Below are 27013 nucleotides of genomic sequence, written 5' to 3'. Positions count from 1 at the left end.
AGATGCAGCATATTGAGCTGACCATATGTTACAGTGCTGTTGAATGGCTGAGTGATTCATGCCCGTCACATTCTAGTATATCAATTAAAGCTCCTTGAAGTCTGCATGATTTGTGTCTCTGTTATTAAACCCTGCTAATTCATCCCACTTACACATCTGTTATAAATCTCTAGGAGTGCTGCATGATTCATGGCAATCTGTGAGCATGGTACAGCAAATTCTTCTCCTTGTAATTAACAGTAAATTGTTTTACTGCCATGCAATGAATTTTTCAGTTATATTGCAAATGAACTCCTAAATGCACGGTTCTTTCCTAAGAACTGACTTATATCATTAGGCAATTAAAAAGTATTGCTTTGAACCAAAAGCTTTTAATCAAGAGAAGTACAACTTAAACATAGCTTAAAACCTTACAAATTTGATATAGAGGAAAAAGAACAATCTGAGCTATTTTCTGCAGTACAGTGTGTCAGGAGGGGAGGAGAAACAAATAACTTTTCAGTCCCAGTTATTTCGCTGAAACTCAAAGAGTATTTTAACTACAGCTTGCACACTTGGCAAGACAACTATGAGCAGACACTGTTTATCTCAGAAGTTACCTAAGTCATCTGTCATTACCAAATTTCTCAGATTACTTTACACTTTCCTAATTGTAAAACAGCGTCTTTATTCTTGAAATAAATAATTGGATAATTAGCCAGGTTGAATCATCAGAGGATTCCAATGCTGTTCAAGTGTACTTGTCAAAGGTGAAGCAAATTCATTCCAGCTTTGCCTCTGCAGCCTTCTGAAGAGGCTTTGATATTTTTCCCTGTTACATTCTTGGCAGCAGCCTCAAATTCATGAGTCCATACATCAAGTCAGTAGTTTAACAACAAATGAAATTAAATTCAAAGAAGGGAAACTAATTGAAGGACAGCAACAAAAGTGTTTGGTAATGTGCTTTTTAATATGGCATGCCACATTTGCATGATAATTTTTCCTTTTTAGCATGGAGCAGAAAGTGACTAGCTTAATGAGGGATTATTCAAGACAGGAATGAACAAAATGCATTCATAACTAAGAACAAAGATTGTATTATGAAACGGAAACAGGCAACTGCCGAGAAGTAACTGGATGATTGGTTTATGCATTATGAATAAAAAGGTAGAAAAATATTTATATTAGTATTCGTTAATGACTATATATACAAGATTGTTGTAATTAAAATTATAAATTAACATATTAAGAGTGCTTGTTTAATCACTTTGGGTCCTATTCACAATAAAGAGACTTATGTACATGCATGCAAAACAATCTGTGTTTTCAGGCCAGCAGCAAATGGCCCTCACATTTTTCTTTTGCAACAAAAGAAAATATACATTACTAATTACTTGTCTAATGGGCATTTGTGAATTTAAAATTGAGGCATAGCATTTCATAGACAAGTAGTCTATAACAGGCATAAACAAATGCTATATTGCCATGACAAACAGGTTAAGGTTTTTGAAAAGGGCTTGCTCTATACCTTATCCATGAATGGGGAAAAAAAAAAAAAAAAAAAAGACAAATAACTCAGATTAAAAGGGTAATCAAAAAATCAAAAAGAAAATGACAACAAGGAGTACAAGACAGCCCAGAAAGCCCATCAGCATCATTACCCCAATAAACCCAGAGGCAACTCCAAAGCCACCAATACAACTACTTGAGAAGTCTGCTAAGAAGCCAGATGCAGCTGGTGCTGGAAAAACATCTTCGACAAATTAGCTTCTGAACCCTATAATTGCCATCAAAAGCAAAAGATCACTAATACAATGTGGTGGGGTAAATGGCAGCAATCACAAAGCCATACTTTGGTGTCTCTTAAAAAAATTAAAAAATAAAAGGTTTTTAAATGAAGTTGAGGAAAAAAATGAAGAAGAGCAAAGGAAAGACGAACTTAATTACAAGAAATAAGCTCAGACACAGTAGTTAATGAAAAATAGTTGTATAGATTGTTTAAGGCACACTTTGACAGATATAGTAAAGGGTAAGATAAGCAGTAGTACTGGTCCAAGTACTTGTATGGCTAGTTCATTCCTGCTGAAATGTTTAAATTAACAGGAATTTAAAAAGTGTTTATCCACCTAGCTAAAAATCTTGGGAAAAAATTGGAAAATTTGGTGAATCTTTTGTCATGCAATAATAATCTTTTGTAATGCAAATAATAACTTAATGCAAACACATAATCAAAAAAATAAATTCTAAGGGAACATGTCCTTCACTGGTACTAGTAGATGTAATTTTATTCATTTCAAGGTACCAGCTCAGAATCTTCAAAACTATGGAATATGCATCTTAGTTCAATATTAAGGCTGATCAAGAAAGTGTAAGTATGATTTGAGACTACACACATACTCATGACTAAACATAAGCAAAAAGAGGTTCTGCTACTGTTCTGTCACCTTCATTTGTGAAAGCTTCCATTCAGCTTTATTATAAAATAACTTAATTAGTACAAATTCTATTTTGTTTACTTAACTCTCTCCCTCTCCTCACATTCTTCTGTCTCAAATGTCATCTTTTACAACCATTTACAAATATCATGACTGTGCATACTGGAAAAAAGGGAGATTTTTTGTCAGTCTGAGACACAAGCACGTATGACTTTTTTTTTTTTCCACGGATTTTAACTTTCATTTTCACTCTCCTCCAGCTAAGCTACTCAGGAGATATCCCTGGTACAGACACCTCTACTGAACCATGTTAGAAGGGATCTGCTTTTTAAAATAATTTAGAAGCAATCAATCAATTTAAACTTTACTCCAAAAGACTTCTCACTAAAAGATCAGCGTACTGTCACTGCTGCTCCTGCAATCTACAGAAGTCTCTTTCTTTAGCTTTTGCATTTTATACTCTTACTATACTTCCTCAGCCTTTTTGTTTCCAGTGATTTAATGGCATTGTTTCTGTCCATATATTTTCTGTGTTACACCATATAAAAAAGCATGTTGCCAACGAAATTATCTTAATGAACGTGAACAAACATTTAAATTAACTTGATATTTCTAGACACTGGCAATTCTGAAAGCAAATCCCTTACTGGTTTACCTCACGTGGACGTGCCAAATTTATAGCCAGCGAAGCACCCATTGATATACACACTTCATGTGACAAATTCCATAAATGAAAGGGTCAGAGATTATTTTCCATTCTCCTCCACAAGATCAAAGGTGACGAACTAATTTAACTTAATGTAATTTCTAGCCTAACTTGGAGCACAATTCCAAGCTCCTGGATTATTATGGTGTGAGGAAACCATTATGCCAGAGTACTTTTCAGTTGAGACTTCCTCCAAAATCTCCCTGTGCCAGGGCATGGAGGGTGAGTGGCACACAGCCAGGGAGATGGTTGCTGTGCCAGGGAGACATTCCTTCATAAAGAGCTCCTCAACAGCCTTAGAAAGGCCATTTTAATTTCATTTTGCACTGTTCAGAGACTTAAAATGCTATTAATGGACTAAGATTTGATCGTCTGTTTTTACAAATACTGGGACTGTTTTTTCTTAACCATCTTCCAAGTTCAAACATCCTTTGATCAAATGTCATCACAAAAGTATTTTTAATTTTCTGTGAAAATACAGATTTCCAATACTTTCCAAAATTGAACTTGCACACAAAAACTGGAGGTCATTAAACAAGTTTCTCCAGAAATAAAAAACGTGAACAAAAGATAAAATGGCATGTAAAATTTAAAATTTTTACTCCTTAATTCGTCAGAATCTAAGACACCGCACTAATATGCTTCAAAAACAAATGCTATGTGGCAAAACAGCTAACAGATCTGGATGTGTTTGTTATTCTGTTCTGTATTCTTCTGTCTTATTTAATGTGAAATGTCTCTAAGAATTAACACAACCATGGAGGAGGCGGTGACAAGCTGTCAAGTATAACTAAGCTATTGTTTCTGATTCTTTTAATAAATGTATAAATGCAAAGTTGGATCATGTGTAGTAATAAAGTGTGTCATTTAGGTCACACCTTTGTTTCCATGGTTATCAACTTAGACTGGACCTCTGTTCTTTGCACGGCTATGTGCTCTACGATGAAGTCATACAAGACTCTAGCTGGCCAGCTTGAAACCTTCTTGAGCTACCGTATGAGGAAATATCTTCATAGTAACATTTCAGGAAGAGAGAAGACTGACAAAGCAATCTTTGCTCTTAGACACAAAAAGATCCTTCCTCTCTGTTCTGTATGAATGCTTATTTTATTCTGAATTTGTAGGAAGTTAGTACACTAGAAATTCCCTGATGTGGTTGAAATTAGCTCAGAGACTGAATTTTTTTTTAGGTTGCACAGCCACTGGTATGCAGCTTATTAAGTATCATTTCCTTAGGGAAGAATATACATACATATCTGCAAGATATCTTAAATTTCAGGGGTTAAATAAGCATTTTGAAAAGAGCAGGCCTCCAATTTTGACACATAAATATGCTATGTAGCTTTGTTAGTCATGCATAAAAATCATGCAATTCATTCTTTGTGGGTTAAGCAAGGCATCATATAGTATATATATTTTGCGTGCCTTGTTATACAAATGAGACAGATTAAAAATACAGCATCAGAAATGAATGAACGAGCTCAGCAACACCGATGTACAGTTACAGCTTAATTAAACAGGTTAACATATATATCCATATGTACATATAATTTGCAGTTGAGAGAGTAGTACATATATCCTGTTGCCATAATATTATAATGTACCTCACATGTTTGTTGAAAACACTGTTTTTAATCTGTCATGATAAACAAATAATAATTAAGGATGTCACTATTTATTATTGCAACATCTATTCTTGTCACTCTGCATCAGACTATGATCATTTAAATGTTATTAAGAAACTGCATGTCAGATTTGCACTTAGATATAGATAGTTTCCTTACCAGCTGCCAAAGTTTGCCCCATTCCTGGCTCACTGGTAACACAACCAATTTGATTGCAGAGAGTAATAGTGAAGTTGTATTTCCTGTAAGGTTTTAATCCTGTTGCTATATAGGAAAGTTCATGAGCCTCAGCTATGTGTAAAACCTGTCAAGAAAAGAAATGACTGTAACAACTGGTTAATAATATTTTCCTACCTTTCATTAATAAGATATTTGTCTCTGAATTTACAGATTCCTTCATTTGTACATGGAAAAGCTTGCAAAGACCAATTGAGGGAAAGAATTATTTCAGAAAATCTTAACAAGCTAGGATTTAAACAATAATACTTCTTATCACACTCTTTTATGAGGTGATAAGACAGGTCCTGAGTGGATAAATGAGGAAACAAAGTTACTGCCTCATAAAACTGTGTGGTGGTGCAGTTATCACTACAAACTGTACAGCTACAACCCCAGTGATGAGGATGACACTCTGAAGTGGTGAAATCTGACCAAGTACCGAATGTTGTAGTTAAGAGGTGCTAAGATTAATGGGAACAACTAATGCCTACAAACCTTTGAATCTGCTTCATTTGAATTATTTCAAGTTATTAGTTATAGGGAAAGTATGTAAGGTGTTACATGTTGGATAACTTCTTTATTGACTGATTATTTACACGAAAAATCTTGCTAGATTTTGCTAGATCTTGCTAGATTAAAAGCAATTCACAATTAACTACTGTGTCAACAGCTGTAAAAGCAAGGTAAATTAATGTAACCCCCATTTTATAGACAAACAATCTAAGGCCATTCTGTGGCTAAAATTCAGTTCTGAGCTTAGGAGTGTAATTTCAGAGCATCAGTTCTACTGCTACACTCTCATCATATAAGACATTTCTTTGCTCAATCCTCAGCTTTTCGCTTACTATTACTGCTGTGGTGTTTGTTTTCCAAATCCAGTCACTCAAAAATAACAAGATTATTTAAAAACCATTTGTTTATCTGTTATAAAGTTATTTTTCTGCTCTGTTAGATTTCCCCAAAGACTTGTCCCCTTTTTTATGCAGAGGCCCAGACAGTTATCTTTTTAATGTAAGAACAGACTCTTCTAAACAACATGTCTTTAAGCATTTTAGCAAACGTAGCCATATAACGAAGAAAGACCTTGCAAAGATCAAGGTAAGTGTTGCTCAGACTGATCCCTCCTAATTTTGAATCATCACCGCCAGTGAGAAGAAATCATCTCAGGAATATAACTTTAAACCCAGAAATGCATAACATTACAAAACAGTCAAGATAAATTGAGAAGTGAAATACTTACATCAGTGTAAATATCTAAGAAGCAGGAAAATAAGTCAGGAAAATACCAGGGAGGACACCAAACATTATAATTTCTCTTGTTAGCATATACTAAAAACTTACTGTAAAATCATACCTGGGAAAATGCTGGCAAGAACTTTTGTTCAGTCATCAAACTAATACTGTATCCCATCACTTCTCCTCTTGATAAATTATCTTCAGGTTTTTCCCATGATACATTAAGGGAATATGGGGAAAGAGGGAATACTGATGGAGATGGCATGAACACTGGGGCTGAAATCAAATTAATGCAATAACACCTATAAAATAACGCAAATTGTAATGCAACATTTCACATAGTACTTGTAAAACATCATTTCAGGCAGTCTTTTCCAATCAAATCCCTTTTTAACCATATCTTCACGTCTAACTGAAATTTTCCTATTATTTTAATAGACATTAAAAGTACATCATTCTCCACTTTTCCACTCTGCACAAATGCAGAAGAAAACTTTGCCTACATTTTCAAAGAAACACTAATAGACACTCAAGTCCTTAACCCTTCAGCAGGAAAGAAAGTACACAGAAAAAGTCTTGAACAAAAAACTTCATGCAACCTGGGAAAAAACTGATAAAAGCAAAAAGTGTTCAATACTTCAGCATCTTAAAAGCTATTCTGTTTGCTAGGCCAGTTTGAAATTAACGTGTCTCTCACTTCCTACAAAACAGTTCCCTTGTCTTCCATAGCTGAATCTGTAAAAGGATTGTTTGCACTGCAGTTAAATCCCCACCTGATTACTTTGTAATAATAGGATACCAACTCACAGCACTTCTGTTACGTACAAACAACCACACTAATGGACCTCTTCCCAAACACAATTTAACACTTTTATAACATATAGTATTTAAGAACAGATAAGCACAAAGATTCACTCCTAAAGGGGAATTAGTTTAGCGAACTCTTCTCCAGGAGCAAATGACTGAGGACATGATTTTCACGCTTTTGGCAAACAAAAGCAACAATCGTGTAATGGAGATATTTAATTGCAAAACAGAGGCCAAATAGTTAGATTTCAGATCTAAAAGCTGAAATAAGTAGCTGTTATTCCAGAATACTAATTCAAATGGCAAACCGTTTTGAAAATTTGATAAAAGGGTTTATGATTAGAGTTGCTGTAAAACAATGCTCAACATTGCTCAAAAATAAGTGGTTCATATTACAATAATTGGGCTCCATACAGGCTTATGAAAAGCTTCAAGTATTATACTCCTGAAAAAGCTACTGTTTAAGTTTCTTACAAAAAAAAAAAACAAACAAACAAACAAAAAAAAAACAACAAAAAAACAAAACAAAACAAAAAACCTGTTTTCTAAATTATCAAATCCTCCTTTCAGGAAAACTAAGTTGAAGATCGTTCCTGGAACACATTCCTGATTCATACCAACTATTAATACATTAGAAACAGATTCGTTCTGTCACAGATGTCTTTGCCCTCTTATAGTCATACAAAAAAAACTAGGAAACAAGCAAAGAACTCAAACTCTGCTTGGTTGATTTTGCATCTTATAGTCTTAAAATTTCCAAGTGACATTTTTAAGAATATGATTTTATTTTGAAGAAAAAAATGTTGGTTTGGTTGGTTTTTTTTTTACTAAGCATGCTGGGTTATGAGGTAATTGACTTTTCTTTTAACTAGTTTAAAAAGTTTTCTCTATTTTAATCACTCCTGAACAGATCCTGGTGAAAAAAAAAACCACCAGACTTCACAGATAAATTTTTTTCCTTTAAATTTTAATGAACAAACTTAAACCAATACTTACCAGCTTCTGCTGTTCGTCCTGATATCCAATCTGAAGATACACTACCTGCCATGTTTACTGCTAACACATAAAATTCATACTCTGTGAATGGCTCAAGGTCAGAAACTATGGTACTGGTCTGTGGTGGAGCTAGGGCATTTTCATTAGCAGACTCCAAAACTGGTTGAGGGCTGAGCCATCCACTGCTTTGGAAAACACGAATTTCAGGAGGAGGTTCATCATCAAATGGTTTTAATTTTTTTCTCATATAAAGTTCATATCTTATAATTATTCCTAGGGATGAAAAAGAAAGAAAAAAAGTCATCAAAGAGTCACAGAATGGCCTGGGTTGAAAAGAACCCTAAAGATCATCCAGTTTCAACCCTCCTGCCACAGGGGCAGGGTCATCAACCACCAGACCGGGCTGCCCCAGAGCCACAACCAGCCTGGACTTCAATGCCTCCAGGGATGAAGCATCCACAACCGCCTTGGACAATCTATTTAGATTTGACATCATCCTCTGTGTGAAAAACTTCCTTCTAATATCCAACACAAACCTCCCCTGTCTCAGTTTAAAACCATTCCCCCTTGTCCTTTCACTATCAATTGATGTTAACCGTCATTCCCCCTCCTGTTTATGAATAAAGTAACACCAAAAAAATTGCATTTAATCTGTTTCTGGAGAGCTACTAAAATAATAACACTGGTACATTTAAAGACCTAACAATTAAAGAGTTGATATCATAAAACTTATAGCATAAAATGTGCTACAGAATAAATCACATACATAAATCTCCGTGATTTATCAGCCAAACACTCACTTCTGCATTTCTTGCATTAAGCTAATTTGATAATAAACACCTGAATTAAGAAAAAAATTTATATTTATTATTCTTTTTATACTACAAAATCTCTTAGGAGAAAAAAAGCCTTCACCCTTGTCTTTTGCAAAGTCCCACAGATCTAACCCAAAGTCAAAAGAAATGTAAAAGGATTGCTTAAAATTCCTTTGCAGGCCATTGCACACAGATAAAGGCTGTGAAGGAAAAGCATATATCTTTCATGATTTATGTCAAGATGCAAGTATTCACAGCAATTTTCAAGACCTGTATAGTAAGAATAGTCTCTCTAAATAATTAGAAACATTCTTGTTCAGGGATTCTCACTGTCTAACCTGGTAATATCTGGCAAGTAAGATATTTGAAAAGTTCCCCATACAGCTCATTTTGTGAATAGAGAAATACATTCATTTTGTGAAGATACAAAAAGGTTTGTTCTAGCACTTATATCTGTGCCTGTAAAAGTTCACAAAGCTCAATTGCACAAATACTGAAAGATAAAGTGTTTACTAGTAAAATCTGAGGCATCACAAAGTATCCTACAACATCTGTGTTCTCAGATTCAAAAGCCTAAAACATTATTAGGCAAGTTAGATCAGCAGTTCTTGGCAATGGCCTAATCCCTAACAAAGTTACAATGGTAATAGAATTAGTTACTACACATGACGGATGGTTTTAAAGCAGACTTCTCAGTTAATCCTTAGATTTTCTTTTTCATAACTATTGCTTGCTTATTTTTGCTTTATATGGCAATCTTGTCACATCTGTCTGAACCCAGCAATCTGGCAAATTAGGAAAAAATTAATTTTACTGTAGATGTTTAACTATAAATGTGATTTTTTGTTGCAGCAGATGCCAATAAGGGCTAAATTCAACACATTTAAGTTGGAGCTTTGGACTCCAAAATTAAAAATAAAAATAAGAACAGACTCCAAAAATACATTTAGTGGCATCAGACAGGCATATTCAGATGATGCTTTACCTTATTCTCAGTTCACGTCACACAGATTAGAATAGTCTAACCAGATCTGTAAACATACTTGATCTTCTCTGCAAAATGTTTGATTTATGAAAATAAATTTATGTCCTACCATTTGGCTTCTCAGGTGCTGACCATTCCACAGACAGTTCTGTAGAGCTGATGTTTTCTATCACCGGTGGTTGCAGACCTTCTGGAGGAGCCTGTGCAGTAATTACTGTCACTGGCTGGCTCTTTAAGCAACCTCCACTAGTACAAGCTTGCACAGAAAAAACATACTTTGTAAACGGCATGAGATTCCAAATAATTGCTGAAGTTTCTAACCCTTCATACTGACCACAAGGCTGAAGATCAACCAAGACAGTACATGTCAAAATGTATTTCTCTATGGGCCCAGAGTCATTTGAGGGGGTTGTCCAATAAAGCAAAGCAGAGTGGTGACTAACAGGAAATACGGGATTTAAATGCAAACTTCCTGTAGGTGTCCCAGACTTCGTTCTGTATGTCACCGAGGCACTTCTAGTAAAACCATGTATATTGCTGGCTTGGACATAATAGGAATAGAAGGTATATGGAGATAAAGCAGTATCAATGAAGGTATGAATACCTAAAACAAACAGGTGAGAAGAAAATTTTCAGTCTAGTGCATTGAAAAATAAATCTTACTTTGCATACTAAAAGCCTCTCCAGCAAGCTCAGGATGTAAAATATTTCTACATGTTTTCATGCTTTGCTTGAGATTACTATGATCATTGTCACTTCTCAGCTTCTAATTTTAGTATTTCACTGCACACAGGCATCACTAGAGAAATGTTTTCTGCAGAATTTCTCCTAGTTCCTACTTTGATTGTGAACACAATTAATACATTTATCTTAGTATTTGTTTGCTTGGGAAGAATTCTTAAAAATATCAATAAATCAGCATGCGCTAATGTTAACAGAGCTGAAATAGAAACAGAAAACAAAAACATTTTGTGAATTTTTAAACCTTGGTTTTTGATTTCTTTTATAGCACAAGACTAAATCTTCCACCTTTCACTGCTTTCACTTCATCACTTCCAAAATAATGCCTAATGTTTCATTTGTAAAGCACTTGATCTTAGATAAAAAAATGAAACAGAAGTGCAAATAATTATTTGAAAGGTATATCTGAAGTCTGTATTTACCTTCCTCACTCTCCATTACTCTAGACAAGCTTCATAGCAGCCATGACCACAAATATCTCCTGAGCAAGCCACAGAAGCAGTTATGCATGTTGGTCTATGTCCAGCCACGGCATGATATGAATTTCCACGTGATTAATACCATCCATTGTTTTGCTTTAATAAACAGTGAACAGTGAGCAACTGCCTACATGCTAGAGCCTGAATGCTCTTCAGCTTCTTTAAAGCAAATGTAACAGACACAGCTATTTCTAAGACCTCCCTGTAGATCTGCACTGGCAAGACAGGCCTGGATACAAGTTCATGACAATCAGAAAATAACTTATATTGTTAACTATTCAAAACATAGTACCGTAGCAGCAGTATCAGCCCAGTAATTGTTCACAGTGCTTCAGTAGCACAGAACTTATCACTAGAGTTCAGCAGAGAAGGGATCATATTTCTGATATTTTAGGCAAGTTTCCAAAATGACCCCATCAGCAGCAGTGGTGGTTACTGTGATGTCAGTGTGCATTGCAAGATTTTGGATTGAAAGTGGCCAGATTATTCAGTGCTGATCAGCAACTAATCACCATCTGGTAACTTTGTTTCAACAGGAATACAGACTAGGTAAAACTGGATAAAAACAAAAAATTGAAGTTTCTACAGGCTAATTTAGAAGATTATTCTTAATTTTCCATGCAAAGTTATAAGACAGTGTTTGTCCAGATGCACTCCCAGTGCATTTCACAGGCATTATAAATTCTATGCTACACTGAGAAGAAAAAAAAAGAAAGTAAAAAAGCCAAACAATATCAATGGCAGTAACAAAATATTCTCTGATACTGAAATACCAGCAGATGACTTTACATCATTAGTAAGATGGATCACCAGAAAATGTAAAAATAAATAAATAAATGAGTTTAAGTCAAATCATTGCTTTAACAAATCAGAAGTTTTGTTACACAGAAATATTCTTGTCTCATTCATTATCCAGTTAAGCACATTCAGAGGTTTTTACTCTCACTGAAGTATGTGCAGTTATGAATTAACCTCATCAACATTGTACTCAGTTTCAAGAGCAGAGATTTATGACAACAAAATATATTTTTGAAATGACTTCATATTTTTACTCTATTGATATTAAAGAAGTTGATGTATTTCCTATTAGCTCTACAAACTTTTTGTAATAATTCTTTCTATCCTGTCACTTGACCATATCCATGCATTTCACATTTTTCTTCACAGCATTATTCTATGGAGTACCCAAAGTCAAGCATAACCCACACACAGTAATCAGTTGTAACAAAACAGAACATAAAACAAACAAACAGACAGAAGAAAATATTTTTTAAGCCAAACGATTTGTCCTTCTACTGAAAAAAAAAATATATCTACTTTACCCATCCATTATAGAGTAAGCATCAATAATGAGGAAAAACTCAACTTTAAAGCACTATTTTAATGCTCCAATGGAAGGAAAATGCAACAAAGAAGCTGCAAACTGGGAAATCAGTCTAGCTGTATTAAAACACGCCTGTCCTTTTAAAAAGCACTTGTATGCAGTATTACATAAATACAGGGTCCAAATCCATCTCCTTTGCTTTGATAAGACAATCAATACTAGCACAAAATGGCCTTTCCAGTTATAACAGAGTGCCAAATCCTTGAGGATTGCCTTCTGAGGATCCCTTTGCAAGCCTCAACATGAGAGAAGTGGTGCTGCAAAAGGCAAACCAGGAGCTACACTGATAGCTCAACAGAAGGTGCTAAAAGTTAGACCACAAAAAGCTTTCCTACTCTGTTAACAGTTTAAAACCAGGAGGATGAAAAATAAAAGAGTTTAAGCATTTTATGGGCACTTCCATTCACTCTAATTCTTTATTCAGGATGTTAGCAGTGTCTCTCCTTGATTTTGGAGCCTGTGTATTCTTGCACACAATTCTTTGAGTTTGTTCATTTGGTTTGAAAAGTAAAAATCTGTTTTATGTGACTCGCTTTGCTAATTTTCAATCAGTGCTCATTTCTTTCAAGGAAAAATAATAAAGAATAACCGACTAAAGACAGTAATGTTTTCAAAACTGAAAAGGATGATAATGACAATGCAGAAACAAGAAAAAAATACATACGTTTAACAAAATATATGTGCACACAAAAACTTACTATAAGGGTAGTAGTCTTCAGCTGAATAAATTTCAGCCTCATCCCTATACAACAGGTAAATAATGCGGTTAGAATTTGGAGAGTCAGGGGAATTCCATGAGAGACTGATAGCAGAGGAATTGAGAACTTCTCCTGTAGGAGGCGGTTGCTGGAATGGAGCTAAAACACATATACAAAAACAGTGTTTAATGATGTAGGCAATCAAGAGCCATACGCATAAATGATAACGCAAAGAAAGTGGTATATAAGATATGGTTTTCTTTAAGCTTTTTTCATTAAATAAAAACTTTCAAGGAAGCATACCTTCATTCAGAAAAGACTTTAAAATCAGTTGAACTGAGCTATCCAAATGGCCTTTAATCCATTTAGCTTTTTATCCAAGTTCAAATTTATATATTCAAAGAAACAGCAATTACAAATAATTCCTACCTATATCATTTATCTTTATCATGTTATTATTAATCAGTTTTACAGCTGGATTGCAACTGACCTTTATCCAGTGTATATCTCAACATAAATAATTAGGTTGGTTTATGTTTTTAAAGTACTTGGAGGAAGAATGGCATCATAGAAATTACCATGTATTATTATACATTGTAATGAAACTTCTTAACATTTCTGTAAAGAAACAAGCTAACCAACTAACTTCACACTGAATAGATGCTATATGTACTACAGAAAAGTAATATAAGAAACAAAGCAAAACTGTCTTTAACAACAGACTTAGAAAACTATCACCTCTGGAAACAGATCTGACTCTTCATTCTGTTTCCTTTATAGTATTTTGTATTCTGCAATCTGCAACAGATTATTTGCAAACCAGAGGTATTTACAGTCTAAATTCAAGCAGGTATCAAAGCGCCCCTGTAAACAATCTCTTTGTGCATATACATATCTGCTTGAAAGTCTACAGTACACATATATCACAAAGATATATCGCATATAAATTTCTATGCAGAATAGATGTCTTGAAAGAAGATCAAGAAATACATAGAAATTTCTTGGGAACACCTAACCCTGCTGTTGCATTACGCATGGCTTCATGTGCTGATTTGCAATACAACCAGTCATGTCATTATTAATTAGGTCTACTGATGGAAGTTACCAATTAGCATCTGCAGAGAATCTCACTAAGTGGTTATGAGAATTTTTAAGACTGAACTTTTAACTGCATATGACAGTAGAATGTGACAAAACAATGTAGAACAACTTTTCCATTCTTAGCACAGGTCCAAATCACAGAGTTTGGCACTGTATAGTATCATGTCCTCAAAGCACTTTTCTGAACTCAGAATTAAAGACAACTCAAAAAATGAATTTTCTTATTACATATAATGCTTTTCCACTCCTTTCAAATCCCTGCCATCAAAAAGACAACGCACCACCAGTGAGCAGTATGAACATTTCAATTTGACACAAAGTCTTGCTGTCTCTTCAAATCTAGACTCACTGCAAGGACAAAAGAACAGATGTTCCATTGCAAAAGGACTCCTTACACTTCATGATCTGGCCATCAGCACAGCATTAGCCAAACCTCATACAACCCAGTTTGCAATGCTCTGATCATATCACGTATTTTCCCAGACTGACTGAAAAAAAGTTCCATGAGGAAACAGAAAAAAGCGACGCAGCACTGAGGACCAGATTTTGAATTAAATACAATTTTTCTGGTTTTTAAACATTTTGAAGGCAGGAAAAAAAAAAGGGGGGGGGGGGGGGGAAGGCTAAGCTGTAAGTTGCACAAATATTTTTGCATTCATGAGACTAAAAGGAGAATTCTGCCTTCGTCACTGTAAAGAAAGTGGTAAAAAGTGGAAGGAACCTATGGCTTACCTCTCAAGTAGGTTTGACCAGCAAGTAAAAGCTATTATGTATTTATGGCATGGAGCATTCTGTACATGGCAACAGAAAATGCTCCTAGGATACTGACAGCAGAAAATACAAACTTCCAGGGCAAGAAATATAGAAGAAAAAAAAGCCAAACCCAGTTTTAGTACCAATGAACTAATTTTATACTTCTTAATTCAATAAATAAGCATCAATTTGAAAGACACGCTTTTAAGGCCTAACATCCACTTACTTTTACTGCAGCCAAATAGGTTGTGGACATCCAAATTACTGGCATCGGGAACACAGTTGTCACATTTCAAGCCAGTTACAAATTGTTTACAAACACATTGTCCAGTAACAAGATGACAAGTCCCACTAATGGCTCCTGCAGGATGACAATTACAGTGCTGACATCTATAAACAAAAGCAAAACAGGGAACTGATCAAAACACATTAACACTTCAGTTAAGCACAGTAGGGTTTTGTTTAAAAGATTCTTGTGTGACATAATGAAAAAAATCATAAAAAGTTAAGTAGCCTGAGACACAGCAGAAAATCCATCAGCCTAAAAGAAATAAAAGTAATTTTAAAAAGTTGCACACCATAAAAATTAAAATCTCAATGCTAGAATGATATTCTGATCTATATTAAATCTGCTTGGAATTAAAGCTCTATCAAATATATTGATTCATTTATCAAATGCATATTAATATTTGGTAATAACTACATTATGCACTCAGTCCTGCGGTGCTTTCATGTACAGTCTTTCTGGCACAAATGTACAGTTCAGGGTAACATGTGCAGTCAGTTGCACTGGTTCCTGCATGAAACAGGACATCTGAGAAACTATGTTCTCATATCAGCTTGATTTTCACTTGGTATACTATTTACCTATTGACACACATTTAAAGGACAAACGCCAATGCCGACATCTTTGTCAGCAACATGACATCTTTGGAAGATTCCAAGGGAGAGGCAGTCATGCCACATCCCTCTGTCAAGATTAGATGAGTTTATTTTCTAATGTTCTTTGCTTGGCCAAATATGAGGAGATAGAAGGCGGTGCCTTTACACAATTTACTTCATCACTTTTGCAGTTATCACCATCACCTTGGCCTATCATCTCCTTCTGTAAGGAGGCAAAAGGGAAAGTGAGTTCACTTATGACTTAGGTGTGGGCTTTTTAAGGCAAGGGAAAAAGGAGGGGAGGGTGGAAAGTGTTTTCGCATTAGGACACAAAAATTCAGGTCAATAATCAGTGAAATAGACATTAAATGTGACAGATTTTTAAACAAGTTAAAGAAAACTCTTCCCATATATTTTCAACCCATCACAGAGCTCTCTGTATTAGAGTTCCTTTACTCCACAGCAGCTCGTGCTGTGTGATCTCCTGGGTAATCATTCAACACCCTTAAAAAGGCTGATAAAAGCTAAAGCTGCAAAATAAGCTGCAAATTTGTTTTATGGACTAATATCCTCTTGGGAATAAATAAAATACATTCTCTCTTGGAAACCACTATTCTGTAGTTTGTTCTCTTTTACAGTCAAGAGAAAAGGGCAATTTTTTTTTCAAACTGTATTAAGTCCTTTCATCTGTAGACAGCATTTCCAAATCCCCCTTCAAATAGAGGTTTTGTTTAGACTATTTAAATGCCATGACGGAAAAAAATGGTTTAGTTAGAGGAAAAAAAGAAGACAGAATTACTTGCTCAGCAAGACAGCACTTTATAATTTATTTATTTTGTTATGTGATGAGACATTTAATATGTAGAGTTTGGGGGTGAGAGGTGGTTAACGAAATTGTCTCAATCTCTAAACAGTAAGAGACAAGTTTCCCTTCCCACACTCCTGTATATTACTGCACCTCTTATGATTAAGGGCCTCCTGAGTATTCTGGTTTTCATTATCATTCACACAAGACAATCAAACTCACATACACATACAATCACAGTAAGAGCACAGTAATACTTTTCACTGCCTGACAGGGTGGGGCTGCTGCTTTTCACTTGAAATAGTTCTAATTTCCTCTAGAAAAAGCATAAGCTCCCCATCTCCCTCTATAATGAATTAAGGTCCTGATCTTGCTGACACCAAGCATGTTATCATATCTGATTCCACACAATTTTCTACATGCATTTTCAGGATAAAGACAACACATTTTCTTTAACTATGGAACACTACTACTGGTTTTGTTTTTATGCACTGTTCATGCTTCTGAGTAAGGATTGAGGACTTAGACAATTCAGGACTGAAAAAAACTTATCATTTGAAACTTAAACTTGTAAGAAATCTTTTCGGCTTTCTTGTTAAATGCAACTTCATCAGGATACTCTGAGTCAAATATATTTATGATTTATTAAAATAGAATTATATATAATCAGGGAAAACAGACTTTTAAAACATGGAAAAAAAAGTGTCGGGGCAAGATGAATTGCAATATTGATTTTGTGAGGATAAATGGCTTTTGTAATATTAATACAGAGAAACCTTTATTACATTGACTCTCTAGGTGCAGTTAGAGCCTCTCCAGCAATCTGTTTAAAATCTTCATTTTTCATCCTTATGGGAAAACCTCACTTGCTAAATGGATTTCATAAACAGTAATCTGTCAAGATATATATATATAGATAAACAATTTGTGATGCTCATTGACCAGTTCATTATAGTAAACAATACTAAACTAAAGTAAGGCATATCACAAGTGTATTAATACCCACAATTATAATAGATCTGTTCAGGCCACTGTAAACAACCAGAACCTCTAATTCACTGATTGTCGAGGAAATAATTTTCCTTCATTAGCTGAAATGCATTTAAAAAAAAAAAAAATTTCTGTTTTGCCTTGAAAACACCACAGAAGAAATCAGCACACACATACATTCCTCTAAGACTTACAGAGTTTTAAAGGCTCTCAGTTCCCGTATGTCACAACTTTTGCTTCTTTTCTTCAACTGTGCTAAGGCAGATATGTCTTTGCTACTGCTGATAGTTCATATCCTTTTTATTCTATTACTAAAGAGTTTTTAAAAGATGCTTGGAGCAAAAATGGTTTCAATGGCTGTGCAACATTACAAAGAAAAAAAAAAAAAAGAGTATACCGCTCTTTTTAAAAGGATATTAACAGTTAAAGAAATGGATTAGAATAGATTAACAAGTAAAGACTTGGATTAACATTTTCAGTGGATAAATGGTTCTGCATGAGGAATAGAGGTACGTTGCCCAAGAAGATGGTAACCAAAAGACAAGTGTACACAACAGAAGTTAATCATGTTATTATACTACCAGAGCAGTCTTCAATATTGTCATGCAGATTAAGAAGCACTAATGCATTAAAAGCCAACTCCAATTAACTATCCAGAATTGAAAAACTCTTTATAAAATAAGACTTACTTCCAATCTAGATATATCTGTCTTTTGAATTTCAGAAGACAGCTCAAAAGGCAAGTAATGGGAGACAAACATCTAGTTCAAGATCTAAAACTTTAGCTCATATGCTAAAAGTTGGGGGTGAGGGGGTGGGAAATCTATTTGAAGTAACTGAAAAAAAAAGATTTATAATAAAGAAAATCTATTTAAAAGAGAATATAAATATTGCACTGATTTTATTTCTCACCATTACAAATGACAGGAAGTGAAAATAGGAAGTCCTTATTCCTACAAATTACTTTATGACCATTAGCAGAAGCCTCGGTGACCCATCACAGTAAAAAATAATTTTAAAAGTCTCTTAATGAGTGACAGTAACATAAAAGTAAAAGTGAAAAATCTGCAGAATAATGTCAAGTATATGCCAGACAAGACTGATAATCACTGCCTAAAAGCATGCCAACACTAGCTCGGGGAAAGGAGCATGGGGGATGAATATTTTGCTCATTTTGCTTAAGCTTTGTTTGTTTTTCAGTTTTGTTTGTTTTTTAAAGGCATAAATACAAAGCATAAAAAAAACGCCTAACACCATCAGTCTGCATGAAAATATGATAGCATTAGAGCTGTGCAATCTTTCTGGACAATATTTAGGAGGAAATTGAGATGGTGAGGATTAAGCAAAAAAAAAAAAAAAAAAAAAAAAAAGACAACCCTGGAAGAGAAAGATAGAGCAATAGTTGGAATAACAATGCATTACCTATAGATATATTTTACCTCTTATGTTCCAGAGAATATATCCATATAATTTCAGTATATGTAAAGGCCCCCGGGTACATTAGATAAACAATTCGCTCTGTGGTACATAAGTGCAGGATAAGAATACATGCATTCAGAACAACAGATATTTAAGAGGAAAGGTGCTGTATTTCTACTGCTGCTGACATTAAAAAAAAGTGAAATTAAGGAAGACCCGTAAGAATGGTAGATTACATTTCCTATATATAACTGAAAATAAGTAATTAATTAGTCAGCGATTAACACCTCACAAAATCATAGATCCTACAGAGGACACCACTGAGTGTGGTGTAAGAGTTACCAATAGCTATAACATTATATACTGCCTTTACACAGCTATTACATTTGCTCTGCTCTAATCTGTGTCGTAATTTTTAATTTCAGCACACGTGAGCACAGAGAATTGCATAACTCACTCAAAGTGCATGCAAGAATCCAAAGGATGGATATTATGCTGAGCAACTACTTTTTGTCGCTGAAACTGCAGAATGAGATACTATGAGAAAAACATAAAGGGTGTTTTAATTGAAACATAATAAAACGAACACTCACCTCCCTGTGACAGAGTCAAATCCAAAATGATGTTCTTTGCAGCGTTCACATGTCCGTCCCGTTACAGAGACATCTTGGCAAATACATTGGCCAGTTAGCTTGTCACACACCTGATTCGCTGAACCAGCTGTGTGGCACAGGCATGGCAGGCAGCCAGTGACACTGGATGGAGAGAAATAAAAACCTAAAAAAGAGAAGGAGCTTTGAGAATAGACAGTATAAGAACAAACGTTAAAAAATGAACACAGTAAGACTGATAGTAACTTGCCTATAATCAGGGATAAAGCATCAGAACCAAAGATTAGGTAATAAATGTACCACCAACCCAAAGCAATACAGCCTTCCTGCAGAGTAGAGGTCCTAAACCTCACTGGCACATTCTAAAGGTATTATTTACCCTCTAATTGCTAATTCTGATTTTTTATTACCTACAGACTTTTTGGGACAGAGCAAATGAAAATAGGGGAGCTCATTAGTGTGCCCACAGGGAAAGTAAAGATCCAAGGACACGAGAAATACTAACAAATAGCACCACAAGCAGTAGAAGCATAAGTAGTAATAAGAAAGAAAAGGCATTTGTCTATTCTAGTTTGATGCCATCTATGGTCTGTATTACATAGCTGCAAAATGGGAGAAATGCACATTTTCTCAATCTTTTTCAGCCAGGGGTGAACCCTTGGAATTTGTGGATGTTTCTTAAGAAAGCCTGTATGTGGTCAGCATTCTCAGATCCATGTAAAAAATGTTTGATTCCTACTTAATATCCTATATTCTACTCACACTCACAAAAATAAATAAATAAATAAAAAAAAAAAATAAAAATTAAAAAAAAAAAAAGAAATAGTAAAGTGTTGAAAAACTGTTATTTACCTGCTATTAAAAAGCTTTCATTCTGAAACCTATCTTTCTTTTCCTGTATTATTTCAAATTATGAACTGGAACATTCAACTTTACCTTCCGCCATTCTGTTTTTCACCCTGTTCCCCTCACAAGTAATCTTTATCCATGCAGCTTTCTAACCTATTACAAGTAAATGCATTCATATAGACTATATATACCTCCAAGATGGACACTGAAGAATTTGCAGCCTCACTTGAAATTACAAGTGATTTTTTAGCACAATTCATAGTGATAATGTACCACTTGTCTAATCTATTTCTCTATGAACTCATTCCATTCTTACTAAGTTTTTTTTTCCTATATGCCACATCAGAAGACAATTCAAATAATCAAATACAAGTAAGAAGTAAAATTATGCATTTCGCCAAAATTATTTTCTTTTCTTACATGATTATTAATATTGATATCACTGAGTTTTTCAAACTGCTTTGATGTTTCTTTTGGAGTATTACAGTTGATTAAAATATAGCAATGCATATGAGTTCAGCAAATGATGATGATACAGTCTTAATAGCACACATTAGCAGTGAGTAGCAATCTTCAAGCAGTGGTCCTAGCAATTGCAAAGACTTCCCCATCTACAGATGAAGTTTAATCAATTTCTTCTCAGTCATATTCTCAGTTACCAAATCTTTTTCAGTGTCCAATAACTTTCTGATGCCTTGTTTTATAACAAGGGGCCCAAAATTGTATTGTAAAATCTCATATTGCTTACGGCCTTATTATTTATTTTCTCTTACATGAGATTGCTTCATATATACACCCCTAGGGTGGTATTCTCTGACTTCATGGTGGTGTTGCACTGTGAGCTCATCTCCAAATAGCAGAAGAACTAAACAAATTGAAAACATTAGAATTTTAGTGCTCAGATCTTTGTTCAAGTTTAGCCTCTGATCCTCAGTGAGATAAATCTCAAGTGGACACTGAAGTGATATCAGTCTCCAGTTAACATACATTCGCATCATAAAAAAAACATGCTGTTGGCACTTTATTCCAGAGAGGCCCTGAAGTGAGCCACCGTAGAGACTGAATAGCTTGAAGTTATTAGTGAGGCAGCATGTATTATCTCATACTGCAGTTGTCTGCACAGTATAGTATTCATCCTGTGCATAAATAAGGAAAGACCATTTCCCAGCAATGTCACTCTTGAGCACAATGAACAACTCCACTCCGAGAACAAAACAGGAAGATAGGAAACAAGTTAAGCCTGGACTCCAGCAGAAGGTCAAAGTGCTTCTTCAGAACCCGGTTTACAGCTGCAGTAAACGATAAGCATACAAACTGAAACAGATTCTTGTCCACAAGAAATTTTGCATAAAATTAATGCTTAAGCAAAGATCATAGTGAATAAATAAGCCACACCTACTATGGAAATTAATTTCATCTGAGCAGGACTGATGGCTCTAGTGCATGTTGCTTCTGTCACAGCAGAAAGAAAAATTTCAAACAATCTGTATACTAACATTAAACAGCCTGGCCCTAATTTCTACCCTTATGTCATAATAGCCATACCACTGTAGAGGAGTAAAGACTTTGGTACAATGTTTTTATTATGATAATCTTCTACAGATACTCAGAAAGTCTAACCAAGTTTCCTGGTCTATTAAAAATTTGAAAGTAGCAATTAATAAATGATTTTTTTAAAGTAAAAGTGAGGATGAGAAAACAAGTCTCTACCTCTCATGATATTTATAGGTAAATTAATTACCACAATTAATGCATAGAAAAAGGTAAGAGAGGATAACAAATTCATACCGGTTGTCATAACTATTATTATTATTATTTACTTCCACCTTCTATCATTTGACAGGAAGGAGTAAGAAATAACTTAATGCAATCTTAATTTACAGCAAGGTTAGAAGGGCTCATAAAAGTTGCTTTATGGAGGATCCACTGTTGTATAAAAGAGCCAATTTCCAATTTTAAGGCAGCCTCTGCAAATCTCTACAAGATCTAAGTATATAGCTAGTATTACGCTTATTCTTTGTCAGATTTTTTTCCAATTCAACCATAACTGATCACATTTGTCAATCAAAGACACTTCAAAAGGAAGAATGAAAGTCATAGCAAAGTATTCATCTTCCTTTTTTAATCATAGTCATATTACTTCTTCTGCTGTATATCTCATGAGAAAGAAACACCTGAAAAATTACTTAGCACATTTACATGCTTATCAACTATGGCAGTAGCACTCATTTCTTAATCACAGTTTGTGCTGCAAAATGTAGTTAGCAACAGTGACAACTTGGTCACTTCAAGAGAGGCAATTTGTACAGAAAGCTTCACAAATTTATACAACACAGGTCCAAGATATGTGATCTGCGTTAGATAGGATTTGCATGGAACAAATCCCAATTAGCATGGAGCCACAGATGTGGAATAAGGCAGGGCAAACCATTCACTCCTGTTTGGGATTTAGAAAGATCACATTTCTTCTACTGCAGTCTCAGACATCTCAAAAACAAGTTTGTAGATAAGGTAAAACTGCTTTTCTGTTGTTCAGTTCCCTGTTAGAATCATTTTTTACTCTCTTTTGAGCCACTAGTTGAAACACACATGCAAACATACAGAAATCTACCAAGAATTACTTTTGTGAGAATACAATGCAAGACAGCAGGTCATGAATACAGCAAAACAGATGCTGCACCTTGCTGAATGCTTTGGAAACAGTTTTGCAAAAAAGGAAATTCTCATAGTAAAATGATTTTGTGAAGTTATATTTGCTTTCAGTTTGTCTCTGACCACAACACTTCTTGCATTAAGATTTCAGTAACTTCTGGAAACCTCTCAGTTTTTGTTAAAGTATACAGAAGATGTGATACAATGAGGAATCCCTGCTTTTAAAGTTACTTTAAATAAGATTAACTGTACAAGAGATATAAATACACAAGAGCAGCTAAAATAAATAAATAAATAAATAGATAGATAGATAAATAAATAAATATTTTTTTTAAAAAAAGAAAAGGCAAAAGCTGTATTCCACTAAAAAGCTCAGGTCACAACATTAAAATGTCCCAACAGCCTAAAAAGTCCTCAGCATGCTTTAGATGCTTTAGGGATGCAAGTTTTCACTAATTACTGGGATGCTTTTAACTATATGTTGACTCTTTCTTATCACCTTTTTAAGGCAAATCCAAGGAAGTTTCCATACTTTCTTCCATACTTCTACAACTGAATACTGGTACTATCAAGAGAAGAATTTGCCATATCTAATTAAATAAATAAATTTCTCCATGTAGTTACATGTATATAATTTACATAATAGAAGGCTATTGCAAGTTCTTTATAAAACAAATGGGAGTCATTTTTTCAAGACTTCATACTTCTATGATGTGAATCATGTTGGACAAATTTGTACTTCTTCTATTTAGTTACACTTTTGCACTACTACATTTTACTGTTTGCTGTTGCATTTTATCTTTTTTCCAGTTGTGATTCACCAAGAGCTGCTGTGAATGACCCACTAGTATAATCTGAATTTCTACAAATTCTTGTTCTGTTTATCGTTTTGGTTTTTGTTGGTTTTTGTTGCCCATCTTTTTGCTTCTAGCTTGCTGCCAGCAGTAAACAATATTAATTCACCTCCATGTCACAAGTTCCCAGACACAATCAATCCTGCCTTATGTATAGTTCATTTGGAATACATAAACAAAGAATTTATATAAAATCTATATACAGTAAATCTCTAAATCAGCTCAGACTGAGATCAACATTTAAATGTTAGTGAAAATACCACAGTCCACTGAGATACAGTAAAAGTAGCAGTATTAAGGACTTAAACTTCCACCTAAATAAGAAAGCTCAATGTTCATCATGTTCACATTTGCACTTGTTTCCTAGCTATTTTAAATATGGTTCTCACAGCAAGTTTTTTCTTTTCTTTCTTTTCTTTTTAAACAAGAGCTGTTGTGGAAGTATTCCTTTGAGTGCCACATAGGATTTTCCACAAACCAGTCTGTTCACACTATCAATTAAATGGTATAAATTAAACCATTTAGCTCTGCATAAACCCTGGCCTTTTTTTTTCAAGGACAAGGGCGGTCACTGACTCAGGAAGCCTTGACATCACTCCTCTGCTGATCTCTGATTAAGTGGCTGCTGTAGAGGGTTAGTAGGTCAAATAGCTCTGGAAGAAGAACTAAGAAAAACAGAACAGTGCCTTATTTATTAGTATATGTACCTAAAATACTTTAATTTTAAATATTTTCAAAAATACTTAATGGAGGTTAAGCAGCTTTTTTAACCTCTGTTCAAATTATTGAGTGGCATATTAAAATCAATGGAGCTATAACGTACCTTTTAATGTGACCTGCTGTTTTAATAAATTGCATATGTATTTAACATGAACTAAATCTGTTTAATATTATTACCTGTAGCTAATATTACCCATAGTTTTACCTTACCCAGCAACTATTTAAAACAAAAACATTAAGTTGTAACTGCAGAACTACCCACATATAATAAACATTCGGACTCTGTTTACAGTAATACAGTATGAAGCCTCGAATTGATGCTGTAGCATCAACTATTCACAGAGAGAAACTGCAAACATCCCTGCTTGAACCAGCACAGCCTCAATAGAACAAGGCAGGGAAGCATATTTGCCTCCCTGTATGAATTTCTGGCAGATTGAAAACCATGACAGAGCTAACAATGTAGAAATGTAGCCCAGAAGGCCAATGGTATCCGGGTTTGCAACAGAAGAGAGATGGCCAGGAAGGGAGAGGGAGGTGATTTTCCTACTCTACCTCACTTTATCCTTGTGAGATCTCATCTAGAGTACTGTATCCAAGCCTGAGTTGCCAGCCCAATAAAGATATGGAGCTATTGAAGCAGGTCAAGAAGAGGCAATGAAGGTTACAAGAGGGTTGGAGTACCTCTTCTACAAAGAAAAGTTGAGGGAGCTGGGCTGGATAAGAGAATGCTCTGGGGAGACTTAATTACATCCTTCCACTACTTAAAGTGATCTTACAAGCAGGTGGCAGATTAACTTTTTATGTGACTTGATAGTGATAGGACAAGAGGGAATGATTTCAAACTAAGAGAAAGAGATTGAAAGTAGACTTCAGAAGGAAATTTACTCAATGTGTGGCGAGGCCCTGGCACAGCTGCCCAGAGATGTGGATGCCCCATTCCTGAAGGCATTCAATGGCAGGCTGGATGAGGCCCTGGGCAGCCTGCTGTGTTGGGTGGCAGCCCTTACCATAGTAGGAGGTTGGAACTGGGTGGTCTTCAAGGTCCCTTCCTATTCAGGTTACTCTGTGATTCTATGGCTTGCCAGCAACATCTGAGTTCAACCAAAAATCTCTGTATCTGAATCCTGGAGGTCCTCTCTACCATGCTCAGGTTTATGCACAAAGTACCCTTTGGGAAAACCTTGCATTCTGCCTTTCTCTCTTTTTTTTTTTTTTTTTCCTTTTATTCTTTTTTTTTTTTTTTCTTTTTTTTTTTAAATGAAGATAGTTGCAGGTCATTAAACAACGCAAAATATACCTCTTACACTGACTTCTTTAGTGAATAGATCATAAAGTATTGGATAGATTTTGAGTATCAAAACAACATGTTTTGGACATATTTAAACTACAGTAATAACAAATTATACAGTCTCTAACAATAGAATAAGTATTTAATACCAATGCTAATGCTTTGCAGGCACTATGACAGTATGTGACACAAACTGCCTACATCAGATAGATTTTCTTCCAATTTCCTTACCTGGTTTACACTCATTGCACCTTCTCCCCTGACGATGAGGCAGGCAAACACACTGTCCAGAAACATGGTCACAAACTGTTCCTGCTAATGTACCCTTAGCATCACAGTCACAACGCTGGCAACCAAGGAGGTTTCTCACGCTGAGGTTGTATGTGTGAAGCATGCACTGATTGCACTGAAGGCCAATTACACCAGCTTTGCAAGGACACTGTCCTGTTGATTTGTCACAAAGCAGAGAGCCATTTACTGTACCTGCCTTATCACAATCACATGGCAGACAAACAAAGGAATGATTTACTTGTATTCTGTGGTAGCCATCTAGGCATTCATTGCATTGTCTTCCTCCAATATTTGGTTTGCATGCACATTGCCCTGTCCTTGCATCACACACAGTTCCAGAAAGCGACCCTGCAACGCTACATTCACAAGCCTTACAGCCAGTTGCATCCAGCCCATAAAAGTTGTCCACGCAGGTGTCACAGAGAAGTCCTTTTACTTGTTCTTTACAATTGCACTGCCCAGTGAGAGGGTTGCAGAATTGGTTCGCTGAGCCGTGGCTGTTGCACCGACAAGGCTCACATCCGTCTTCATTAGAATATCTGAGAGCTTTAAAACCAAAATTGCAACTATCACACTTAGGACCTGGAAAGAGAAAAAAGTGTTAACAAGCAAGAACAAAAGGGCTGCATAAATTACTTGAAGTGCAGTGGTATCTCCAAAACCTGTTTATTTTTCCAGCTCTTCCAGAAT

At 35.1% G+C, this 27013-nt stretch overlaps 1 protein-coding gene across 1 annotated transcript in view; it reads right to left on the bottom strand.

Annotated features, from left to right (window-relative positions):
* Positions 1-27013, bottom strand: part of USH2A (usherin) — a 356150-nt gene that overhangs the window by 253316 nt on the left and 75821 nt on the right. Inside the window, exons 15-22 of the mRNA XM_015857330.2 lie at positions 26264-26905; positions 19649-19832; positions 15186-15349; positions 13106-13264; positions 9913-10407; positions 8004-8276; positions 6319-6476; positions 4905-5049 (exon numbers count right to left, since the gene is read on the bottom strand). Of these exons, the coding sequence (XP_015712816.1) occupies positions 4905-5049; positions 6319-6476; positions 8004-8276; positions 9913-10407; positions 13106-13264; positions 15186-15349; positions 19649-19832; positions 26264-26905 (2220 nt within the window). The remainder of the gene's footprint in view (positions 1-4904; positions 5050-6318; positions 6477-8003; positions 8277-9912; positions 10408-13105; positions 13265-15185; positions 15350-19648; positions 19833-26263; positions 26906-27013) is intronic.

Source organism: Coturnix japonica, chromosome 3 (assembly GCF_001577835.2).
Source record: "Coturnix japonica isolate 7356 chromosome 3, Coturnix japonica 2.1, whole genome shotgun sequence".
Lineage (NCBI taxonomy): Eukaryota > Metazoa > Chordata > Aves > Galliformes > Phasianidae > Coturnix > Coturnix japonica.
This window is presented reverse-complemented; position numbering and strand designations above follow the sequence as displayed.